This window comes from Bos grunniens, chromosome 5, assembly GCF_055505025.1.
Source record: "Bos grunniens cultivar Pamir isolate PY7600 chromosome 5, Bosgru_T2T1.0, whole genome shotgun sequence".
NCBI classification, from domain to species: Eukaryota; Metazoa; Chordata; class Mammalia; order Artiodactyla; family Bovidae; genus Bos; species Bos grunniens.
Window position 1 is genome coordinate 57,871,296 of NC_141169.1, and position 20,554 is coordinate 57,891,849.

A 20,554-nucleotide genomic window follows, 5' to 3' on the forward strand; every position below is an offset into this window, starting at 1 on the left:
TTCCATTCTTCTTTCTCAAGATCGCTTTGGCTATTCGAGGTTTTTTGTATTTCCATACAAATTGTGAAATTATTTGTTCTAGCTCTGTGAAGAATACTGTTGGTAGCCTGATAGGGATTGCGTTGAATCTATAAATTGCTTTGGGTAGTATACTCATTTTCACTATATTGATTCTTCCAATCCATGAACATGGTATATTTCTCCATCTATTAGTGTCCTCTTTGATTTCTTTCACCAGTGTTTTATAGTTTTCTATATATAGGTCTTTAGTTTCTTTAGGTAGATATATTCCTAAGTATTTTATTCTTTCCGTTGCAATGGTGAATGGAATTGTTTCCTTAATTTCTCTTTCTGTTTTCTCATTATTAGTGTATAGGAATGCAAGGGATTTCTGTGTGTTGATTTTATATCCTGCAACTTTACTATAGTCATTGATTATTTCTAGTAATTTTCTGGTGGAATCTTTAGGGTTTTCTATGTAGAGGCTCTACTACAAAGCCACAGTTATCAAGACAGTATGGTACTGGCACAAAGACAGAAATATTGATCAATGGAATAAAATAGAAAGCCCAGAGATAAATCCACGCACATATGGACACCTTATCTTTGACAAGGGAGGCAAGAATATACAATGGATTAAAGACAATCTCTTTAACAAGTGGTGCTGGGAAATCTGGTCAACCACTTGTAAAAGAATGAAACTGGACCACTTTCTAACACCATACACAAAAATAAACTCAAAATGGATTAAAGATCTAAACGTAAGACCAGAAACTATAAAACTCCTAGAGGAGAACATAGGCAAAACACTCTCCGACATACATCACAGCAGGATCCTCTATGACCCACCTCCCAGAATATTGGAAATAAAAGCAAAAATAAACAAATGGGACCTAATTAACCTTAAAAGTTTCTGCACATCAAAGGAAACTATTAGCAAGGTGAAAAGACAGCCTTCAGAATGGGAGAAAATAATAGCAAATGAAGCAACCGACAAACAACTTATCTCAAAAATATACAAGCAACTCCTACAGCTCAACTCCAGAAAAATAAACGACCCAATCAAAAAATGGGCCAAAGAACTAAATAGACATTTCTCCAAAGAAGACATACAGATGGCTAACAAACACATGAAAAGATGCTCAACATCACTCATTATCAGAGAAATGCAAATCAAAACCACTATGAGGTACCATTTCACACCAGTCAGAATGGCTGCGATCCAAAAGTCTACAAATAATAAATGCTGGAGAGGGTGTGGAGAAAAGGGAACCCTCTTACACTGTTGGTGGGAATGCAAACTAGTACAGCCACTATGGAGAACAGTGTGGAGATTCCTTGAAAAACTGGAAATAGAACTGCCTTATGATCCAGCAATCCCACTGCTGGGCATACACACTGAGGAAACCAGAAGGGAAAGAGACACATGTACCCCAATGTTCATCGCAGCACTGTTTATAATAGCCAGGACATGGAAGCCACCTAGATGTCCATCAGCAGATGAATGGATAAGAAAGCTGTGGTACATATACACAATGGAGTATTACTCAGCCATTAAAAAGAATACATTTGAATCAGTTCTAATGAGGTGGATGAAACTGGAGCCTATTATACAGAGTGAAGTAAGCCAGAAGGAAAAACATAAATACAGTATACTAACGCATATATATGGAATTTAGAAAGATGGTAACAATAACTGTATACGAGACAGCAAAAGAGACACTGATGTATAGAACAGTCTTATGGACTCTGTGGGAGAGGGAGAGGGTGGGAAGATTTGGGAGAATGGCAATGAAACATGTAAAATATCATGTAGGAAACGAGTTGCCAGTCCAGGTTCGATGCACGATGCTGGATGCTTGGGGCTGGTGCACTGGGACGGCTGAGAGGGATGGTATGGGGAGGGAGGAGGGAGGAGGGTTCAGGATGGGGAACACATGTATACCTGTGGCGGATTCATTTTTATATTTGGCAAAACTAATACAATTATGTAAAGTTTAAAAATAAAATTAGAAAAAAAAAAAAGAATCCACCTTGAAACTTGGGGAACACAGGTTCAATCCCTGGTCAGAGAACTAAGATCCCTCAGGCCACTGAGCAACTAAGCCTGAGCACAGCTGGAGGATTCATGTACCACAGCAAAAGATCTCACATGCTGCAACTAAGACCCTACACAGCCAAACAAAAAAAAAAGGCCTCAGGAGGAAGCAGGAGACACAAAGGGAGGAAAAGTCAGTCTGTCGGCATGGGGCATAGGGTAAGACAGTCTGGGCAAGAAAGATGAGTAAACGTTGCAAATGTCATGTCCTTCCCTTTTCTTGGAAGCCATTAGCTTTCTGGGCCTCTTCTGTTTCCAGCTGAGGTAGAGTAGAAGTGAGATTCAGGAAATAACTATTCAGATTAGGGAGAGGCCTAGGTAAACAATTCCCTGGTGGCTCAGACGGTAAAGCGTCTGTCTACAATGCAGGAGTCCTGGGTTTGATCCCTGGGTTGGGAAGATTCCCTGGAGAAGGAAATGGCAACCCACTCCAGTACTCTTGCCTAGAAAATCCCATGGACAGAGGAGCCTAGTGTCCATAGGGTCGCAAAGAATTGGACACGACTGAGCGACTTCACTTTCACTTAGGTAAACAATGAGCTTCCCTTGTGGCTCAGCTGGTAAAGAATCCACCTGCAATACAGGAGACCTGGGTTCGATCCTTGGGTTGGGAAGATCTGGAGAAGGGAAAGGCTACCCACTCCAGTATTCTGGCCTGGAGAATTGCATGGTCTGTATAGTCCATAGGGTGGCAAAAAGTTGGACACGACTGAGTGACTTTCACTTCACATATGAGTCACCATGCTTACTGATCTTCACCCATGCAGAATTAAGCATAAAATAGTCCTTAATACTAACAATCTGGTGATCTAGAAAGAACAAGCTGGTTCTTTCACTCTACTGCATTTTCAACTTCTCTGACCCTATAGGAAAACTTCCTGTGGAGTCCACATATGCTGAACCCTGAGTATTTTAGATGCTTCTTTGAGTCACCCAGAGGAGGAAGAAAGCTTCAGCCAGTGTGGAACCCGAAGTCTCTTTAGGGCAAGGCCCGAGGGCCTTCCTGTTAGCCAGCAAAAAGAGAGCAGGTCTGGGGTCCCCAAGGGATAATAGCAAGACCGCTACTGATTACTTAGGTCCCAGCCATGCTGGTCTAGGGGGCTGGTGAAGTTACTCTGATGGGAGACCAGTGTGATAGGGATTGGCAACTGAAAACAGCACCCAAGATTTTTAGGACAGTGGAAGTATTCTGTATGATACTGTAAAGTTTTATGACATACATTTGGTATGATAGAATTGTGCAAATGCAAAGAACTGAACCCTAATGTAAACTATGGACGTAGGTAATAATACATAACGTTTTAAATAATATAACTATCAAATGTAGCTAAGGTACCATACCAGTAGAAGATGTTAAAAATAGGGAAACTTGGGGGCTGGGGAAGAGGGAATATTTGGAAATTCTGTAGTTCTTGCTCAATTTTTCTACTAAAATAAACTTTTTTTTACTCAATTTCTTGAGCCATTTTATTTTATTTTACTGACCACGTTATGTGACGTGCAGGATCTTAGTTCCCCAACTAGGAATTGAACCCGTGCTCTCTTCAGTGGAAGTCTGGAGTTCTAACCACTGGACAGCCAGAGAATTCCCCAAAATAAACTTAATTAAAACAACAAAAAAACCCATCACTCAAGGAGTGATAGCTAATGGGAACTGATGAGGAACAGGTAGCAGATGAGGACAGGAGCATAGGTAGGGAGTCTGATTGGAGGGACCAGACTTTGTCTTCCTCTATCATTGCTCTCCTCAGTCCTGGAGACAAATGAACCACCACTCTCCATCCCCTACACATTTACACATTTTCTCTCCCCTGTCATTCCCAAGACACCAGAGTTGGAAAGGCAAGCAATTTCAAGGAACAGTAATTGTCATATTGAGGATGACCTGATTGTAGTACTGGAGGTCCAGTCACAGATGGGGAACTCAAGCCAGAAATGGGAGAATTTGGCAGGATCCAAAGATCTAACAGCTGTACAGAAGAAGTAGATTCTTGAGGTTCCCTGTGGACTTAGGGTCCAAGAATTTCAGGCAACAGTGTTGGATATCTCTACATCTGGTTCTCCCAGTTTTAGGAATGTGTCCCTGTAGCTCCCCGACTTCTCTTATTCTAGGATTGATTTCTTCTCACTTATTAGGGGGCCCTCCTGGGACTGAGAGGAGTAAATAAGATAGGAGGGGGGACCTGGGATCCCTTCATTGATCGGTTCCCTTTAGCTGTGTGCCATGGTGGGTTATGGAACCAGAGAGAAACCTTGATGCCATGATCACACGTGGGCTTTGTACCAGTTTTAGGAGGCACCATATGCCATCATTCCTTATTGTTCAGACTGCAGTTTCTCTCCTAGACCCCTGGATGAGAAATGAAGCCCAATTCCTTATATTTTTATATTGACTTAGAAAGGGATATTAAGGTAACACACGTTTAATTAAGGAACTACACTGGAATTAATGTAAAAACTAAGAAGTTGCTCTTATTTGGTCTGACTTGCTGGTGGATTCTATTGTTCTATTTCTCTACCTATTAAGTCCATTGAATAAGAAGTATTTTGGGGCAAACTTACAGTTACCAAAAGGGAAACTGTAAGGTAGGAGTGGATAAATTAGGAGTTTAGGATTAACAGATACACGCTACTCTATGTTAAAATAGATAAACAAGTACCTACTGTATAGCAGAGAGAACTGTATTCAATATCTTGTAATAATCTATAATGGAATCTGAAAAATATATGTATAATTCAGATATATATATCTGAATCACTTTGCTATACACCTGAAACTAACACAACATTGTAAATCAACTATACTTCAAATAGAAAATAAAAAATAAAAGAACTATTTTGGTGTCTCCTATCCAGAAATCACTGGCATCTCTGCCTTTCACCTCCCTCTTCCCCAGAAGACACAGAGGAAATTTTCCTGATCTAAGTTTAGGTCTAGAGAAGTCCTAAGGTGAGAGGGATATGGGGCAGTATTCACAGAGGGAGAAACCTGATTTCAGCTTCAGGGCAAAGGTAAGGGCAAAGCCTGAACTAAGAAGAGGCAGATAAATATTTGTGAAGGTTGTGTCCTTCACTGTTTTCTGTGAGGTCAACTGAGGTTTTCAGAGGGGTCAACTGTTTTCACTGAGATAAAGAGGTCAGATCTAGAAAACGATCATTCAGATCAAGAGAGGCACGGAGGCAAAGGACGTGTTCAGATCATCTCATTCCTCTGGCTTCTTTTTTTTCCAAGAGCAGGTAAGTATTTCCTACAGCCCATAAGTTCTGACGTCCAGGGCGACTGAAGTTTCCAAGGGCTGAGACACTTCCGATGTCTGACCAGTCCTGGAGTCTCTTCATCCCAAGCCTTTGCCCACTTTCCAGTCTGAGCACTGCTTCTTTCCAGCAGGGCTGTTCTGCTGTCCCACCATGATGCGGGCTGTGCTGCTCCTTTGCTGTGTCTTGATGTCCCCAGTGGCTGCCTTCCCAAGAAATGCCCAGGAAGGGGTCCTGACCTTCCAGCCATCTATCTCAGAAACTGGGCATCCTTTGAACCTGCTCTCCAACCAGATCCTTCTACCAGACCCTAAAACTTGCCAAGATCTCTTGCATGTGGCCCCCTCCTTAGCCCCTCTGCCTGAGTACCTATCCAACTTAGCTCTGGAGGTGGTCTTGGAAGAGATTGGTTGCACAACTGAGGCTCACATTCTGCAGCTCCAGCTTGTTAAGATAGGAGGAAAGGACACCACTGAAACCCTCATCCGTGAGAGCAAAAAGCACAATGAAGGAGAAGGGACTGGCCAAGTTAAGGTCATTCTGAAGGATCTGGGCAGATCTCCAGGGGAGCTTAGGTGAGCGCAGCGCTCAGTTACCCTTCCGGAGGCATGTAGGCAGGAAGATAGGTGGGTGCTCTATGAGACAGCAAAAATGATAGCTGAATTTGCTGAGAAGCTCCCTAACACTGAGCTGGTAAAAGAGTTTAAGGCTGCTGCCACTGACGTCACCCAGAAATGCACGGATGAGTCCTGGGAGTATTTGCAAGCAGTAAGCAACCAGCTAGTGAACAGCCCTGAGATGAAAGACTTCACAATGCCTATGCAAGATCAGCTGTACTTTATCAAGCGTTCCATGACCATTCTGATGCACATTGTAGTGGAATTCATAAAGACGCAAGTCCAGAATATTTTCGGATAAGGAAGGCCTCCAAGGCACCCTATTTCCTTTCTCAAATGTCTCTGATAGGATCATGTACGAGGACTGGGCACAACAGGTAGTTAGAAATGTTGAGACAGCTTAGGGCAGAAGCATCTATTCATGTGATCCCAATGCTAAAAGCCATGTGACCAGAGTCAGTTTTGCCCCCTCTCTTAATAAGTCCTAGTCTCTTTTTTTTCCCCCAATTTCTCTTTGTCAGGTACTGGGGATGTATTACGTACTAGACATGAAGGATATTGTAATCTTTCCCCATTTATCTACCCTTTACTTTCTAATTCCCAACTGGATGCTGTAACTTGTTTGTGTTCATTTTTAAACTGAAGAGCGAAATTAAATGTTGCTTCTAGATCAGAATCACAGTTATTTGATCTCTTTTAACTCTGTGTCTCCACAGCTTTTTTTTGGTGTTGCATCACACGGGATCTTGTTTTCCTGACTTAACCACTGGACCACCAGGGAATTCCCTCCATAGCTTCTTTTGTGAGCTGGAGGTAGAATGTGGCAGGACCCACAGGAAGTGCCAATGCATTTTGAGACTGAGTATGTAACAGAGGGACAAGGTTTGAGCAGTCAATACAAATGGGCAAATATTTGTAGAGGGCATGTCCCTTGCTGATTGTTGGGAAAAGCAACCAACTTTCCTCCTCATGGGATGGAGAACTGGGCAGAGTGAGTTTAGACCTACCAGAGTGGTTTCACTTCTTGGTGACTGGATTGTGCGGTAGTTTGGGGCCCTATACCTTCATGGAATGAGCCCACATAAAGCAGAAAAAGCCCCTGGTAATCTGGATGGGGAGACCAGAAAGAGCAACTGAGTCCCATTCTCTACTCCCTGGCCCCAAACTGAAAAGGAAGGGAGGCTGTGAATTGATGGGCAAGATGTCTTCCAACTGAACCCTGGGCTCCTTCAGACCACAGCCTAGAGGAAACAGTGTGAATGCTGTCTTCCACTCTAGTGTGGTCTGATCTGGCTAAGCACCACTGAGACCCATCGTGACCTGCTCCTTGAGTGCCTCCTGCTCTACCCTGTGGTTCTCACTTCATGTAGAGCCCAGAAAAGACCCTGGTATCTTTTCCCCCATCTCTGGGGATCCAGCCACCCTCTGGAGACTCCTAGTTCTGCCAGGCTCTACTCCCAAAGTCCCTGCCTGACCTTACCCCTTTTGTCCTCTGCCAAGAATGTCCTTGGAGCAAGCTGATCACCAGGCTGATCCCTAGCCCCTGCAGTTTCACCTTTATAACCTGGATGACATGAAAGCCAAGTAAGTTTTTTTCCAACCAAAAACAAGGTGCCAGATGGACAGTAGCTCAGGGAGAGGCCTCCCAGAGAGTGCTCTGGTCTCTGTACTGCAGTTGTTAGGCAGGGTTCAGCCTTATCCAGGAGAGAAAGATGTGCCTTCTCTACTCTAGAAAGTTAATAAGAGCAAGAGCAGCATATGTACAATGTAGTCCAGCTGTCACCAGGAGTGGGAATCTACAAAGTCAAACATAGCTTTGTACTCTGCTGCTCAGAACTACAACAGACCCGAAGAGTGAGGCTGAGATGGGGCCATAGACCTGGGGCCATAGATCATGCCCAGGTTGTTGGGGGACCAGGGGCTATTGGTGAGCTCTGTGCTTAAATCTGCAGTGAAATCTGGGATTCAGTAGCTGATCTAGTATTACTATGAAAAAGAGACAAATACCCCTCTATTAGAGACTAGGGAGGAGGGCTTGGGAGGCAGCACAGATGTGAATCACCCAGAAGTGACAAACGACAATTAAGGCCTCAGAGGACAAGACTCCTGAAGAAGTGATCTCAACTCCTACTCATTTGGGGCCTTATTCATGGGCCATGACTTAGATACTTTTCCTAGTAACCTTATGCTTTACATAAATACAGAGGTTATGCACAGAAGGAATTAAACTGAATTTAAAATTGTCACTGACTCCCTTATCCTAATCCTCAGGTATGGAATGGAATGAGTCAACTATGATTATGTCAGTCTATCAGTATTCGTGCTAAGTAAAGAGAATCCTCTTACCTTAAACAAACAAAAAGTTTTTCCTTTCATCATAAAATCATATGACTCTGTAAGACATATACATGTTTGCTTTATTACTTCAGACTCTGGGTATTGCAATAAATTGAGATTTCCCAACGATCAGATGGCCCCAGGAGCAAGAATGCTGCCAGGCTGGCAAGTCTTTCATCAATGTGCTAATCCACACATTGAAAATCAGAGGTGACATAAATCTTACCAGTCCTTGTTGAAATTTCAGATAGTTGGGACCAGGATGATCTGTCTGATTAAGGTAGGGAAGAGGAACCGAGGGGTATATTAAAATGCAGTCTTAGGGGTTTTATGAATTCTTCCACAATTTTCAGACCACTGCTATCCAACAGAAATTTGAGGGAAGATGGAAATATTCTCTATCTGTGCTGTCTAATATGGTGGACACAAGCCCGATGCGTCTACTGGGTGCTTGAAATGTGGGTGGTATAACTGAGAAACTGAATTTTCTTTCCATGTTTTAAATTCTTATTCATAGTTTTTATTCTTGGTATTACATGATAATGTCTCTAAGTGTTATAAACTGAACCATTTATAACAAAATTTATAGATTGAAGTCCTAACCCAAAATGTGACTGTATTTGCTCAGAGGGTCTTTAAGGAGAGGGCAGAGGGCCATTAACCATTAAGGTTAAATGAGATTATAAGAGTGGGACTGTAACCCAATGGGACTGGTGTCATAAGAAGTGGAAGAGACACCAAAAATGCATATACATAGAGGAAAGGCCATGTGTGGGACAGCAAGACAGCAGCCATCTGCAAGCCAAGGAGAGAGGTTTCAGAATTAACCAAATCTGCCAACATCTTGACCTTGGACTTTTAGCCTCCAGGTCATGAGAAAGAGAAATAAATTCCTTTTGTTTAAATCATCCCGTCTATGGTATTTTGTTATGGTGGCCCTGGAACACTCATATATTAAGTATGGGTCTTTTTTCACCTATTTTCTGGTATCCTGTGAGTCTGCTCAATTTGAAAAAAAAATGTCCTCTTCATTATAAAAAAGGAACTTAAAACTAAAGAAAATAATTTTCTTGCTTCCTCTTTTTTTAGTTTACTTTTTTTTTTAAGCCACGCTACGCAGCTTGTGGGATTTTAATTTCCTGACCAGCAATTGAACCTGAGCCCATGGCAGTGAAAGTACCCAGTCTTAACCATTGGACTACCAAGAAATTCCCAGTTTAGGTTTTTTTTTTTTTTTTTCAATTGTGGTAAAAAAAAAAAAAAACCCACATATCATAAAATTTGCCATCTTAACCATTTCTAAGTGAACAGTTCAATAGCTGGCCTGTAACTATGAACTGTGTTCACATTGCTGTGCGTTCCATCTCCAGAACTTTCTCATCTTGCAAAACTGCAAATCTACCCATTAAACATTAACTCCCCATTTCCTCCTCCCTTCAGCCCCCAACCACCACCCTTATATAGAAACCATCCAAAGTTTCTATAACTTTGACTCCTCTAGATCTCTTCCTGGTCATTGCTGTTTGTCATCTCTGATTGAGATTCCTGTGGCAGCTGTCCTGCTTGTTTTCCTCTCTTCTATCTCCCCTTCTCCTAAGTCCATCTTTCACACTCCCTCTTGAGTGATCTGGGCTTCCCAAGTGGCTCAGTGGTAAAGAATCTTCCTGCAATGCTGGAGCCCCAGGGTTCAATCCCTGGGTCGAGAATATACCTGGAGAAGGGAATGGCAACCCACTCCAATATTCTCGCCTGGGAAATCCTGTGGACAGAGGAGCCGGGTGGGTTAAAGTCCAGAGGGTGACAAAGAGGTGGACATGACTGAGTACCCTTGCACATTTATCTTTCTAAAACATAGGTTTGATCCTTTCACTTTCCTGTCCAGAGCACTTGATAGTTCCCCCACTGCTTTTAAGACAGAGTCCAGAGCCTCTGAGTGTGTCTGGTCTTTAACCTTGGCAGCCTTAGGACCATGCCACCCACATACCTACTTTATATTGGAGTTATCTTCATCTTGGACTACTTTTCATTCTTCAAAAGCAGGCTTTTTCTCTAAATGCTTTGTCATGTCCTCTACCTGCCCTCCAGATTAAACTTCTGCCTTCAAGACTCAGCTCAGGGACTTCCCTGGTGGTTCATTGGTAAAGAATGCACCTGCCAAGGCAGGAGACTCAAGAGATGTGGGTTCGATCCCTGAGTTGGGAAGATCCCCTGGAGTAGGAACTAGCAACCCACTCCAGTATTTTTGCTTGGAAAATCCCATGGACGGAGCAGCCTGGGGTCCATGGGGTCCTGGGGTCCATGGACCCCTACAGTCCATGGGGTCACAAAGAGTTGGATGCAACTGAGCACACAGACCTCAAGGTTCATCAATGTTACAAATTTCCTACTTTTTATCCCATTGTACATATGTACCACACTTTGTTCACCTGTTTGTGACAGACTTTTAGATTGAGTGAAATAGTCTTTCACTGTGGTTTTGATTAGCATTTTCCTAATGATTAATAATGTTGAACATATTTAATGTGCTTACTGGCCATTTGTATGTCTTTTCTGGAGAAATGTCTATTCAAGTCCCTTCCCCTTTTTTTTGGCCGCACCACTCATCTTGCAGGACCTTAGTTCCTCCACCAGAGATCCAACCACTGGACCTCCAAAGAATTCTCCTTTGCACATTATTTTTTTTTAATGCTGGAAGCAATCTTATGGTGTGATATGTGTGTGCTCCGTCATGTCCGACTCTTTGTGATCGCATGTACTGCAGCCTTCCAGGCTCCTCCATCCATGGCATTTTTCAGGCAAGAATATTGGAGTGGGTTGCCATTTCCTGTTCCAGGGGATCTTCCTGACACAGGGATCGAAACTGCATCTCCTGTGTCCCTGTATTGGCAGGCAGATTCTTTACCACCGAACCACTTGGGAATCCTCACTTTGCACATTTTTAAATTGAATTATTCGTTGTTAAGTTGTAGGAGATCTTTATATATTCTGAATATTAACCCCTCATCAGCTATATGATATGCGAATAGTTTCTCCCATCCTGTGGGTTACTTTTTCACTCTGTTGTTAGTGTCTTTGGATGCACAAAAGTTTTAAAAGTTTATTACTTTTAAGTTGTTATGAAGTCTAATTTATCTATTTTTCTTTTTTTACCTGTGCTTTTAGTGTCACACCCAAGAAATCATTACCAAATATGATGTCATGAAGATTTTTTTTCCAATGTTTTCTTCTAAGAATTGTGCGGTTTTAGTTATGTTTAAGTCTTTAATCCATTCTTTTTTAAAATATTTTTATTTCTTTAGGCTGGGCCAGATTTTAGTTGCAGCACACTGACTGGATCTTCAATCTTCCTTGTAGCATGCAAGGGCTTTAGATGCAGGATGTGGGACCAGGGATCAAACCCAGACACCCTTTGTTGGGAGCGCAGAGTCTTAGCCTCTGGACCACCAGGGAAGTTCCTTTAAACCATCCTGAGTTAATTTTTGTATATAATATAAGGGAAGGGTCAAACTTCATTCTTTTGCATGTGAATATTCAGTTGTCTCAGCACCATATATCTCATTCAATGCTTTCAATGCACTTGTAAAAAATTATTTAACTACATAAGCAAAGATTTACTTCTGGGTTCTCTGTTCTATTCCATTAGTCTATATCTCTATTTCTATGCCTATACCATACCGGTTTTTGTGTGTTTTTGCAAGTTTTGTTCCTAGTTTATTTTTTAAACGGAAACTTTCTTTTGTTTTTCTCATTGATTTTTATAAGTTTCCAATATGCTAAGCAAAGTCTCTCATTCAGTTATCTGTTAGGGCTAACCTAGAATTATTTTCAAGAAATGCTTTCACTTGCCCAAGCATATTCTCTTAGGAGGCAAGCCGTGTTGAGTCGTGTATCCTAGTTGGTATCTTCATTTTTAAGAAGAGGATTATTCTCTACCTGCAGCTCAGCTGCTTATGAAAGCACACAAATGTGACTTTGATTGGCCTGGAAGAATGGCTCCTGTGTGGTACCTGTCATTATGTAGTACCACACTGTTTTGAGTACTATAGCTTTTAAAAAATTTTCAGGAACCACTTCATTTTTATTTTACTGACTTCTTTTTGATCACCAAATTTGCTTTCTTCTTTGTAGTGATGTAGCTTTGTAATACGGAGAGGGCAATGGCACCCCACTCTAGTACTCTTGCCTGGAAAATCCCATGGATGGAGGAGCCTGGTGGGCTGCAGTCCATGGTGTCGAGAAGAGTCAGACACAACTGAACGACTTCACTTTCACTTTTCACTTTCATGCCTTGGAGAAGGAAATGGCAACCTGATCCAGTGTTCTTGCCTGGAGAATCCCAGGGATGGGGGAGCCTGGTGGGTTGCCGTCTACGGGGTCGCAGAGTCGGACACGACTGAAGCGACTTAGCAGCAGCAGCAGCAGCTTTGTAATAAGTTCTGAAATCAGGAAACAAGTTCTCCAAGTTTATTTTCTTTTTCAAGATTGTTTTGGCTATTCAATGTCTCTTGAAATTCCATGTGAATATTAGGATGGTTTCTCTACTTTACAAAAAACATCACTAGGATTTTGGTAGAGATTGCATCAGATTTGTTAGTCTCTTTGGGTAGTATTGATATCTTAACAGTATTAAGTCTTCCAGTCCATGGGTGTGATAGCTTTCTGTTTATTTATGCCTATTTAATTTCTGTCAGCAATGTTTTGTAGTTTTCAGTGTATAAGTTTTTTTTTTTTTTTTTTGCCTCCTTTGTTTACTCCTAATTATTTTATTCTTTTTGATGATGTTGTAAAAAAAAGTTTGGTGTAAAAAAATTGTTTTCTCTCTTAATTTCATTTTTCCATGTTTTTCATTGTTAGGGTATAGAAATGCAACTAATTTGAGGTGTTGATTTTGTATCCTGTAATTTTGCTTAATTTGCTTATTAATTCTAATAAGTTTGTGTGTGTGTGTGGTGCAACTATTTAGGGTTTTCTACATATATGATCATGTCTTCTGCAAACAGATAATTTTGCTTTTTTCTTTCCAATTTGGATGTCTTGTTTTCTTTTCCTTGCGTAATTGCACTGGATAGAATATCTGACACTATGTTGAGTAAAAATGGCATAAACAAACATCTTTGTCTGTTCCTGATCTTAGAGGAAAAACTTTCAGTCTTTTTACCATTGAATATGATGTTAGCTGTGGGTTTTTCATATATAGCCTTTGTTATTGAGCAAGCTTTTTCCTATTTATATTTTATTGATGTAAGACGCTTCTCTACATCAATTGATATGATCATGTCATTTTTCTCCTTCATTCTGTTAATGTAGTGAATTATACTGATTGATTTTCACATATTGACCCACTCTTACATTCTAGAAATAAATCCTGCCTGATAATGTTGTATAACGCTCTTAATATGCTGCCAAATTCAACATGCTAGTATTTTGCATTCATAGTCTTATGAAATATGTTTTCTGTAGTTTTCGCTCCTTGTAGGGTCTTTGTCTAGCTCAGATATCAGGGTAATACTGGTGACCTAGAATTAGTTTGAAATGTCTCTCCTCTTTGATATACTGAAAGAGTCTGAAAAGGAGTGGTGTTAATTCTTCTTCAAATGTTTAGCAGGAAAAAAAGGAATGAAAAAGAAAACCCGCAAATGTTTGGTAGAATTCACCTATAAAGCCATTTTGTCTGGGGCTTTTCCATATTAGGAAAATTTTGGTTACTGAGTCAATCTCCCTACTAATTAAAGGTATATTCAAATTTTCTATTACTTCATGATTCAGTCGTGGTACATTGTGTGTTTCTAGCAACTTATCCATTTTCTCTAGATTATACAATTCATTAGCATATACTTATTCATGCATCCACATATGCTAAGTCTGACTCTGCAACACTATGGACTGTAGCCCTCCAGGCTCCTGTCTATGGGATTCTCCAGGCAAGAATACTGGAGTGGGTTGCCATGCCTTACTCCAGTGAACCTACCTGACCCAGGGATCAAACCCAAGTCTCTTGCATCTCCTGCATTGACACCTGGGTTCTCTACCACTAGCGCTACCTGGGAAGCCCACACCTATTCATGATATTCTCTTAAAGTCCTTTTTGTTTCTGTAAAACAAGTATTAATATCCCCATTTTTGTTTCTTCTTTTTATTGAGATGTAATTGACATATTAGTTGCAGATGTACAACATAATGATTTGATATTTGTATATATTGCAAAGCAATCACCACAATAAATCTATTTAACATCCATCACCAAGTATAGTTATGACTTTTTTCTTGTGATGAGAATTTTTAAGGTCTATTCTTTTAGCAACTTTCAAATATACAATACAGTATTATTAACTATACTCACCATGTTGTACATCACATCCCTAGGACTTTTCTAACTGGAAGTTTGTGCCTTTTGACTTCCTCTACCCATTTTGCTCAGTCCCCACCTCCTGGCAACTACCAATCTGTTCTTTGTATCTGTGAGTTAAATTTTTCTTAAAAGATTCCACACATAAGTGACATCATGAGGTACATGTCTTTCTGAGTCTGACATTTCATTTAGCAAATTGCTCTCAAGGTCTATCTAGTGGTAAAGAACCTGCATGCCAATGCAGGAGATGTAAGAAATGCAGGTTCAATCCCTGGGTTAGGAAGACCCGTTGGGAGATGGAATGGCAACCCACTCCAGTATTCTTGGCTGGAGAATTCTAGGGGCAAAGGAGCCTGGCGGGCTATGGTCCATAGGGTCGTAAAGAGTTGGACACGACTGAATTGACTTAGCATGCTCACATGCAAATTCAGGTAACTGGACTTTCCTGGTGGCTCAGTGATAAAGAATCCACCTACCAAGGCAGGAGATGTGGCATCAATGATCCCCAGGTCAGGAAGATTCCCTGGAGAAGGAAATGGCAACCAACTCCAGTATTCTTGCCTGGGAAATCCCATTGACAGAAGGAGCCTGGCAGGCTACAGTCCATGGGGTTGCAAAGAGTCAGACACAACTTAGTGACTAAACAACAACAACAACTTCAGGTAGCGCTGGATCCCTCCCTTTGCACCTCGTTCTTGCTTCCTACAGTTTTGGTAGTGTATCTGTACAGACCAACCCCTCTTCTTTCTTCTATCTGCTCTTAGTCATCAGGGGCCACTTTTGGGAACTAAGAGAAATAAAATAAATAGAGGGAAGGACCCTGAGCCCCTCCCTCTGGCCTGTTCCTTTTGGTTATCTATCAGAAGTGAGTGACAACACCAAGAAAACTTTTTACCGCAACCATATGTAGAAACCTGTACTAGTTTCAGAAGGCATCAGATACCATCTTTACTGCTAAACCCTAGAGGAAACTGCTTAAACCTAAACTCCAAATTTTTGGAGTATTGGTTAGATATGGAAAGAGTTACTACCCAGATGATGAATAGATTTTTTTTATGTTTCCCATTAAAATTAGAAAAGTGAGAAGTGAAAGTTGTACTGATTTCATTCAACTTACCAATATTTTCAGTTTCCCAGAACTTCACCCAGTGTATCCTGTTAATGAGAACTTATTAAATGTTTTGGGGAGTCTTGCCAGAGATCATCAGTCTTTTTACCTTACCTCTTCTCCCTTTCAGAATCTACAGAGGAAATTTCCCTCATCTCATGTATAGGTCCAGGGTAAAACCTTAGGACGATAGGGATGTGGGGCCGGAGTAGCAGGGTCAAAAACAGAAAAGGCCCTATATTTGTCAGCATAGGACAAAGGTGAGAAGGACAAAGCCTGGGCTGGAAAGAGATGAATAAATATTTGCACATGCTACGTCCTTCACTGTTTTGGATGCTGTCAGCATTCTGGTCCTTGTGATTTGGGCTAGGCTAAAGAGGAAAGTGGGATACAACCAAAAAATCAAAATAGTCATTCCAGCCATGAAGATATCAAAGCAAAGATGTTTGGACTTTCTTATTCCTCTGGTTTGTTTCTTCCTCAAAACAGTGAGGACCTCCCATAGCCTTTATGGGTGTGAGGTATGTGCAGGGTAACTGAAGTTTCTAAGGGCCAAGGCACTTCTAAGCTCTGACCAGTCCTGGAGTCTCTTCATCCCAAGCCTTTCCCCACTTCTCACTCTGAGTCCTGTTTCTTTCCAGCAGGGCTGTTCTGTCGACCTACCATGATCCAGGCTGCGCTGTTCCTTTTCTTTGTCTTGCTGTCCCCAGTGGCTTCCTTCCCAAAAAATGCCCAGGGAGGGGCCCCGACCTTCCAGCAGTCTATCTCAGAAATTGGGCATCCTCTGAACCTGCTTTCCAACCAAATCCCTCTCCCAGATCCTAAAACCTGCCAGCATCTCCTGCATGTGGCCCCCTCCTTAGCCCCTCTGCTTGAGCACCTATCCAACTTAGCTTTGGAGGTGGTTCTGGAAGAGGCTGGTTGCACAACCTGAGGCTCACATTCTGCAGCTTCAGCTTGTTAAGATGGAAGAAAAGGACCAAACCCCTTATCCATGAGAGCAAAAAGCACAATGAAGGAAAAGGCACTGGCAATGCTAAAGTAATTCTGAGGAATCTTGGGGGACCACCAGGGAGGCCTGGATAAATAAAAAACTCAGCTACTTACCTTGAGAGGTTTATTAATGATGGTGAATAAAACCCTCTGGGCTGGCTAGTCTGCCAGTTAACTTGGATGGTGATTGAATTCGCTGAGAAGCCATCTCCCATGTTGCTGGTAACACAATTCAGAGCTTTTGCTATCACCATCTTCTAGAAATGCCAGTATGAGTCTTGGGAACTAGTTGGAAAATTAGGTAAAAAGCTTAAAACATCCCCAAGTTAAGAGCCTCTCAATGTCTATGGGTGACAACAATATAATTTATAAAATGTTCTACAGCTATTCTGAAGTGCTTTATGGAGAAACTGATTCAGGAACTTGTCCAGATTCTTTACTTCAGATATTCAATGCCACATTGTAGACAGGTCTGCTCTTCCAGGACTGTGTTCAAAGATGGGACAGGGACTTCCCTGATGGTTCAGTGGTTAAGAATCTGCCTTCCAATGCAGGGGAAGCACGTTTGATCCCTGGTCTGGGCACTAAGATCCCACATGCCACAGGTTAACTAAGCCCATACACCTTCAACTATGCACCACAACTAGAGAGAAGCCCACACAACGTAACAAACATCCTGCGTGCTGGAACAAATACCAAACACAGACAAATAAATAAATAAGATGGGACACAGTAAGTAGGCAGAAATGTTGGACACTACTTAGGATGCTGCTGCTGCTGCTGCTGCGTTGCTTCAGTCGTGTCTGACTCTGTGCGACCCCATAGATGGCAGCCCACCAGGCTCCCCTGTCCCTGGGATTCTCCAGGCAAGAACACTGGAGTGGGTTGCCATTTCCTTCTCCAATGCATGAAAGTGAAAAATGAACAGTTAACGTGAAGTCACTCAGTCGTGTCCGACTCTTAGCGACCCCATGGACTGCAGCCTACCAGGCTCCTCCATCCATGGGATTTTCCAGGCAAGGGTACTGGAGTGGGGTGCCATTGCCTTCTCCCTACTTAGGATAGATATACTCTATTTCATCCCAGTGCTGGTGTTAACCTTGCCCTTCTCCACTTAGTAGCTCTCAGTCCTTATTTCACATTACATTTTTCATTTTTTCTTTCAGTTAGCATATACTGTGCCTGTAATACATCTCAGCATGAGAAGCATTTGAACTTTTTTCCTCATTCATCTACCTGTACTAAATCCCCAATGAGACACTGTAGCTTGCTAATTTAATTTTTAAACTGAAAAGAGAAATAAAAGGGAATCATAGACATCCAATCTCTTCTGATTCTTAATCTCCCAGCTTCTATCATGAGCTAAAGTGGGAACGTGACAGGGACTGGTTGTAAATGCCAAATACCAAAGTTTTTAGATACTGAGGCCAAGTGTGTGACAAGCGCACAAAGTTTGAGAAGCCAGAAAAGATGAATAAATATTTGCAGAGATTACATCTCTTACTGATACTAGGGGAAAGCCAGTATATCTGCTCTCTTCATGGGGCAGAGGAATCAGCAGAACAGGATCGAGGGGCTACCAAATCCATCAAGGCAGTCTCACTTCTTAATCACTGGACTGTTTGGTAATTTGGAGCTCCTTGTAAATGGGTGGAAATCATGCTGAGGAAGACCTGAAGATGGAGAAGGTCAAGTGGGAACAATTGGGTTGAGTTTCCTGTTTCTCAGTCCTTTAGCTAAAAAAGAACAGAAGTTTGGAGGTAACAGATGAGGTTCGCCCTGAGTCCTGGGCTCCTTTTGGACCACAGCCCTTAATGAAACGATTTGTATGTTTCTGGTTTCTCCCCTCTCCAGTGCACTCTGTTACGAACCTGCATGGTCTCAGACTCATCATGTTACCAGTTGAGCTACTTCTTTGCTGCTTCCTGCTGCACGCTGCAGATGCCATTTCATTTGGAAACCAGATGGATGTCTTACTACATCTTCCTTCACCCTTGGAATCCTCGTTAACTTCCTCATACCCCTTGTCTTGCCAGACCCTTCTTCCCAAATCCCTCCCTGGCTTCACTCAGATGGCCCCTCTCCCCAGGTTTCTGGTAAGCCTGGCACTGATGATCGCCCTGGACAAAGCTGGTTGTCAAGGTGATGTACAGGTCCTGCAGCTTCAGCTGTACCGTCAGGGGGGTGTAAATGCTACACAGACCCTCATCAGACATCTTCAAGAGCTGGAGAAAAGCAGAAGCACAGGGAGGAGAGTGTCAGTAGATGCCCTGGCCTCTGCTCTGCAGCTGTGGGCTAGAGAGAACCCAGGCCCACAGAGAGCCCGACGATCACCCTCCATCAAAGACTGTGAGCAGGAGCAGGAGCAGAGTGTGCACAATATAGCCCAGATGTTGCCGGGAGTGGGAACCTTCTACAATCTGGGCACAGCAATATATTATGCTGTTCAGAACTGCTCGGACGTGGCCAAGGAACGAGGCCGAGATGGGGTTATAGATCTGGGTTATGACCTTCTGATGGCCATGGCTGGAGGGTCAAGGGGATCCACAGGACTAATAATCGGTACTGCACTTAAACCTGCACTGAAGGCTGGGGTTCAGCGGTTGATCCAGTATTACTATGAGAGAGAGGCAAACACCCCTCCACCAGAGACCGGCAAGGAGGTCTTGCGGAGCACCTCAGATATGAGTGAAGTGGAAGAAACAACTACCATGGCCCCTTTCGTGTCAAAAGTAGTAAGTTCAAATCCATGCTGGGGGTGGACCTTATTCAACAACTGTGGCTTAGATCCTAGGTATTGGAATATTGAGATATAAAAGAAGGTGGTAGGATCCAACCGTTAGGACTCCACCCTTTCACTGACAGAGGGCCTAGGTTCAACCCCCAGTCAGGGAACTAAGATCATGCAAGCCGTGCAGCACAGCCAAAATAAAAAATAAAAAGATGGTTACCTCTGAGTAAAGAGAATTCAATCCAATCCTCTTAATCCAGCAGAACTCTACTCTGATTCCTTCCCTTCTATAAACTACCATCCATAACCAGATCAGGATTAAGTGTTTTGAGATTACAAAAAGGCAAAGAAAGAGGGGAATGAGAAGAGCTAACCTTTTTCTGCTCACCTTTTGGCGGTGTGGCCAAAAATAAGTACATAATAAAAGAAGGTGGTAAACACGATGACTAGATCTAGTATTCTGATAAGTTGTAATGTGTGTGTTCAAAATCCAAATCTCTGATTTCTTATCAAGGAGAAAAGCAGTACTGTAACGTGTAAGAGTTTTAAAGTTTGTGGTTTGGAATCAGAGGATTTGGCTTTGAATCCAGGCTCCACTTGTTAGAGCTTCAGTGATCACTGACTAGTAACTTATTTCTCCAAACTCAGTTTTTTTAAAATTTGTAAAGTGAGGGTAATGATTTGCATCTCAGTAGGTTTCGTGAAAATTAAAAACGATATGCTGTACTAATGCTTAGCACCGTACCAACAATAAAGAAGCTTTTGTCATTGTTATTGTTGTTGTTACTTAAGCCCTCCCCTTCCCGTCCCAAAGTGTCGCAATTCCGCTTCGTATATCAACGCCTACAAGGTCTTGTCTAGTCTCGGTTCCACCGAGTGGGTTCTGATTCTCGGAAATCAGCTGTTTCAGTCCTGAACAATTCTGCTAATTGGACTCCTCCCTTCGCACACACGGGGCGGGGCTTACTTCAGCTCGCCTACCATTTGCTGCTGCTGGAGGTGTGGTTTCGGCTCCTCTTGCCCCGCCCCTTGGGGAAGGAGGAGTTGTGGTGGCGCCAATGAGCTC

At 42.3% G+C, this 20,554-nt stretch overlaps 1 protein-coding gene and 1 pseudogene across 2 annotated transcripts; both read left to right on the plus strand.

Annotated features, from left to right (window-relative positions):
• The first annotated feature begins 5,234 nt into the window (after positions 1-5,234).
• Positions 5,235-6,379, plus strand: LOC147372044 (uncharacterized; annotated as a pseudogene). The gene is made up of 2 exons (XR_015163907.1): positions 5,235-5,335; positions 5,484-6,379. The product of XR_015163907.1 is annotated as an uncharacterized LOC147372044 (transcript).
• Positions 6,380-18,250: 11,871 nt separating this feature from the next.
• Positions 18,251-20,260, plus strand: APOF (apolipoprotein F). The gene is made up of 2 exons (XM_086400579.1): positions 18,251-18,382; positions 18,612-20,260. The coding sequence occupies exons 1-2, from the start codon at positions 18,298-18,300 to the stop codon at positions 19,571-19,573; spliced, it is 1,047 nt and encodes a 348-aa protein (XP_086256705.1). The 5' UTR covers positions 18,251-18,297; the 3' UTR covers positions 19,574-20,260.
• The last annotated feature ends 294 nt before the right edge of the window (positions 20,261-20,554 follow it).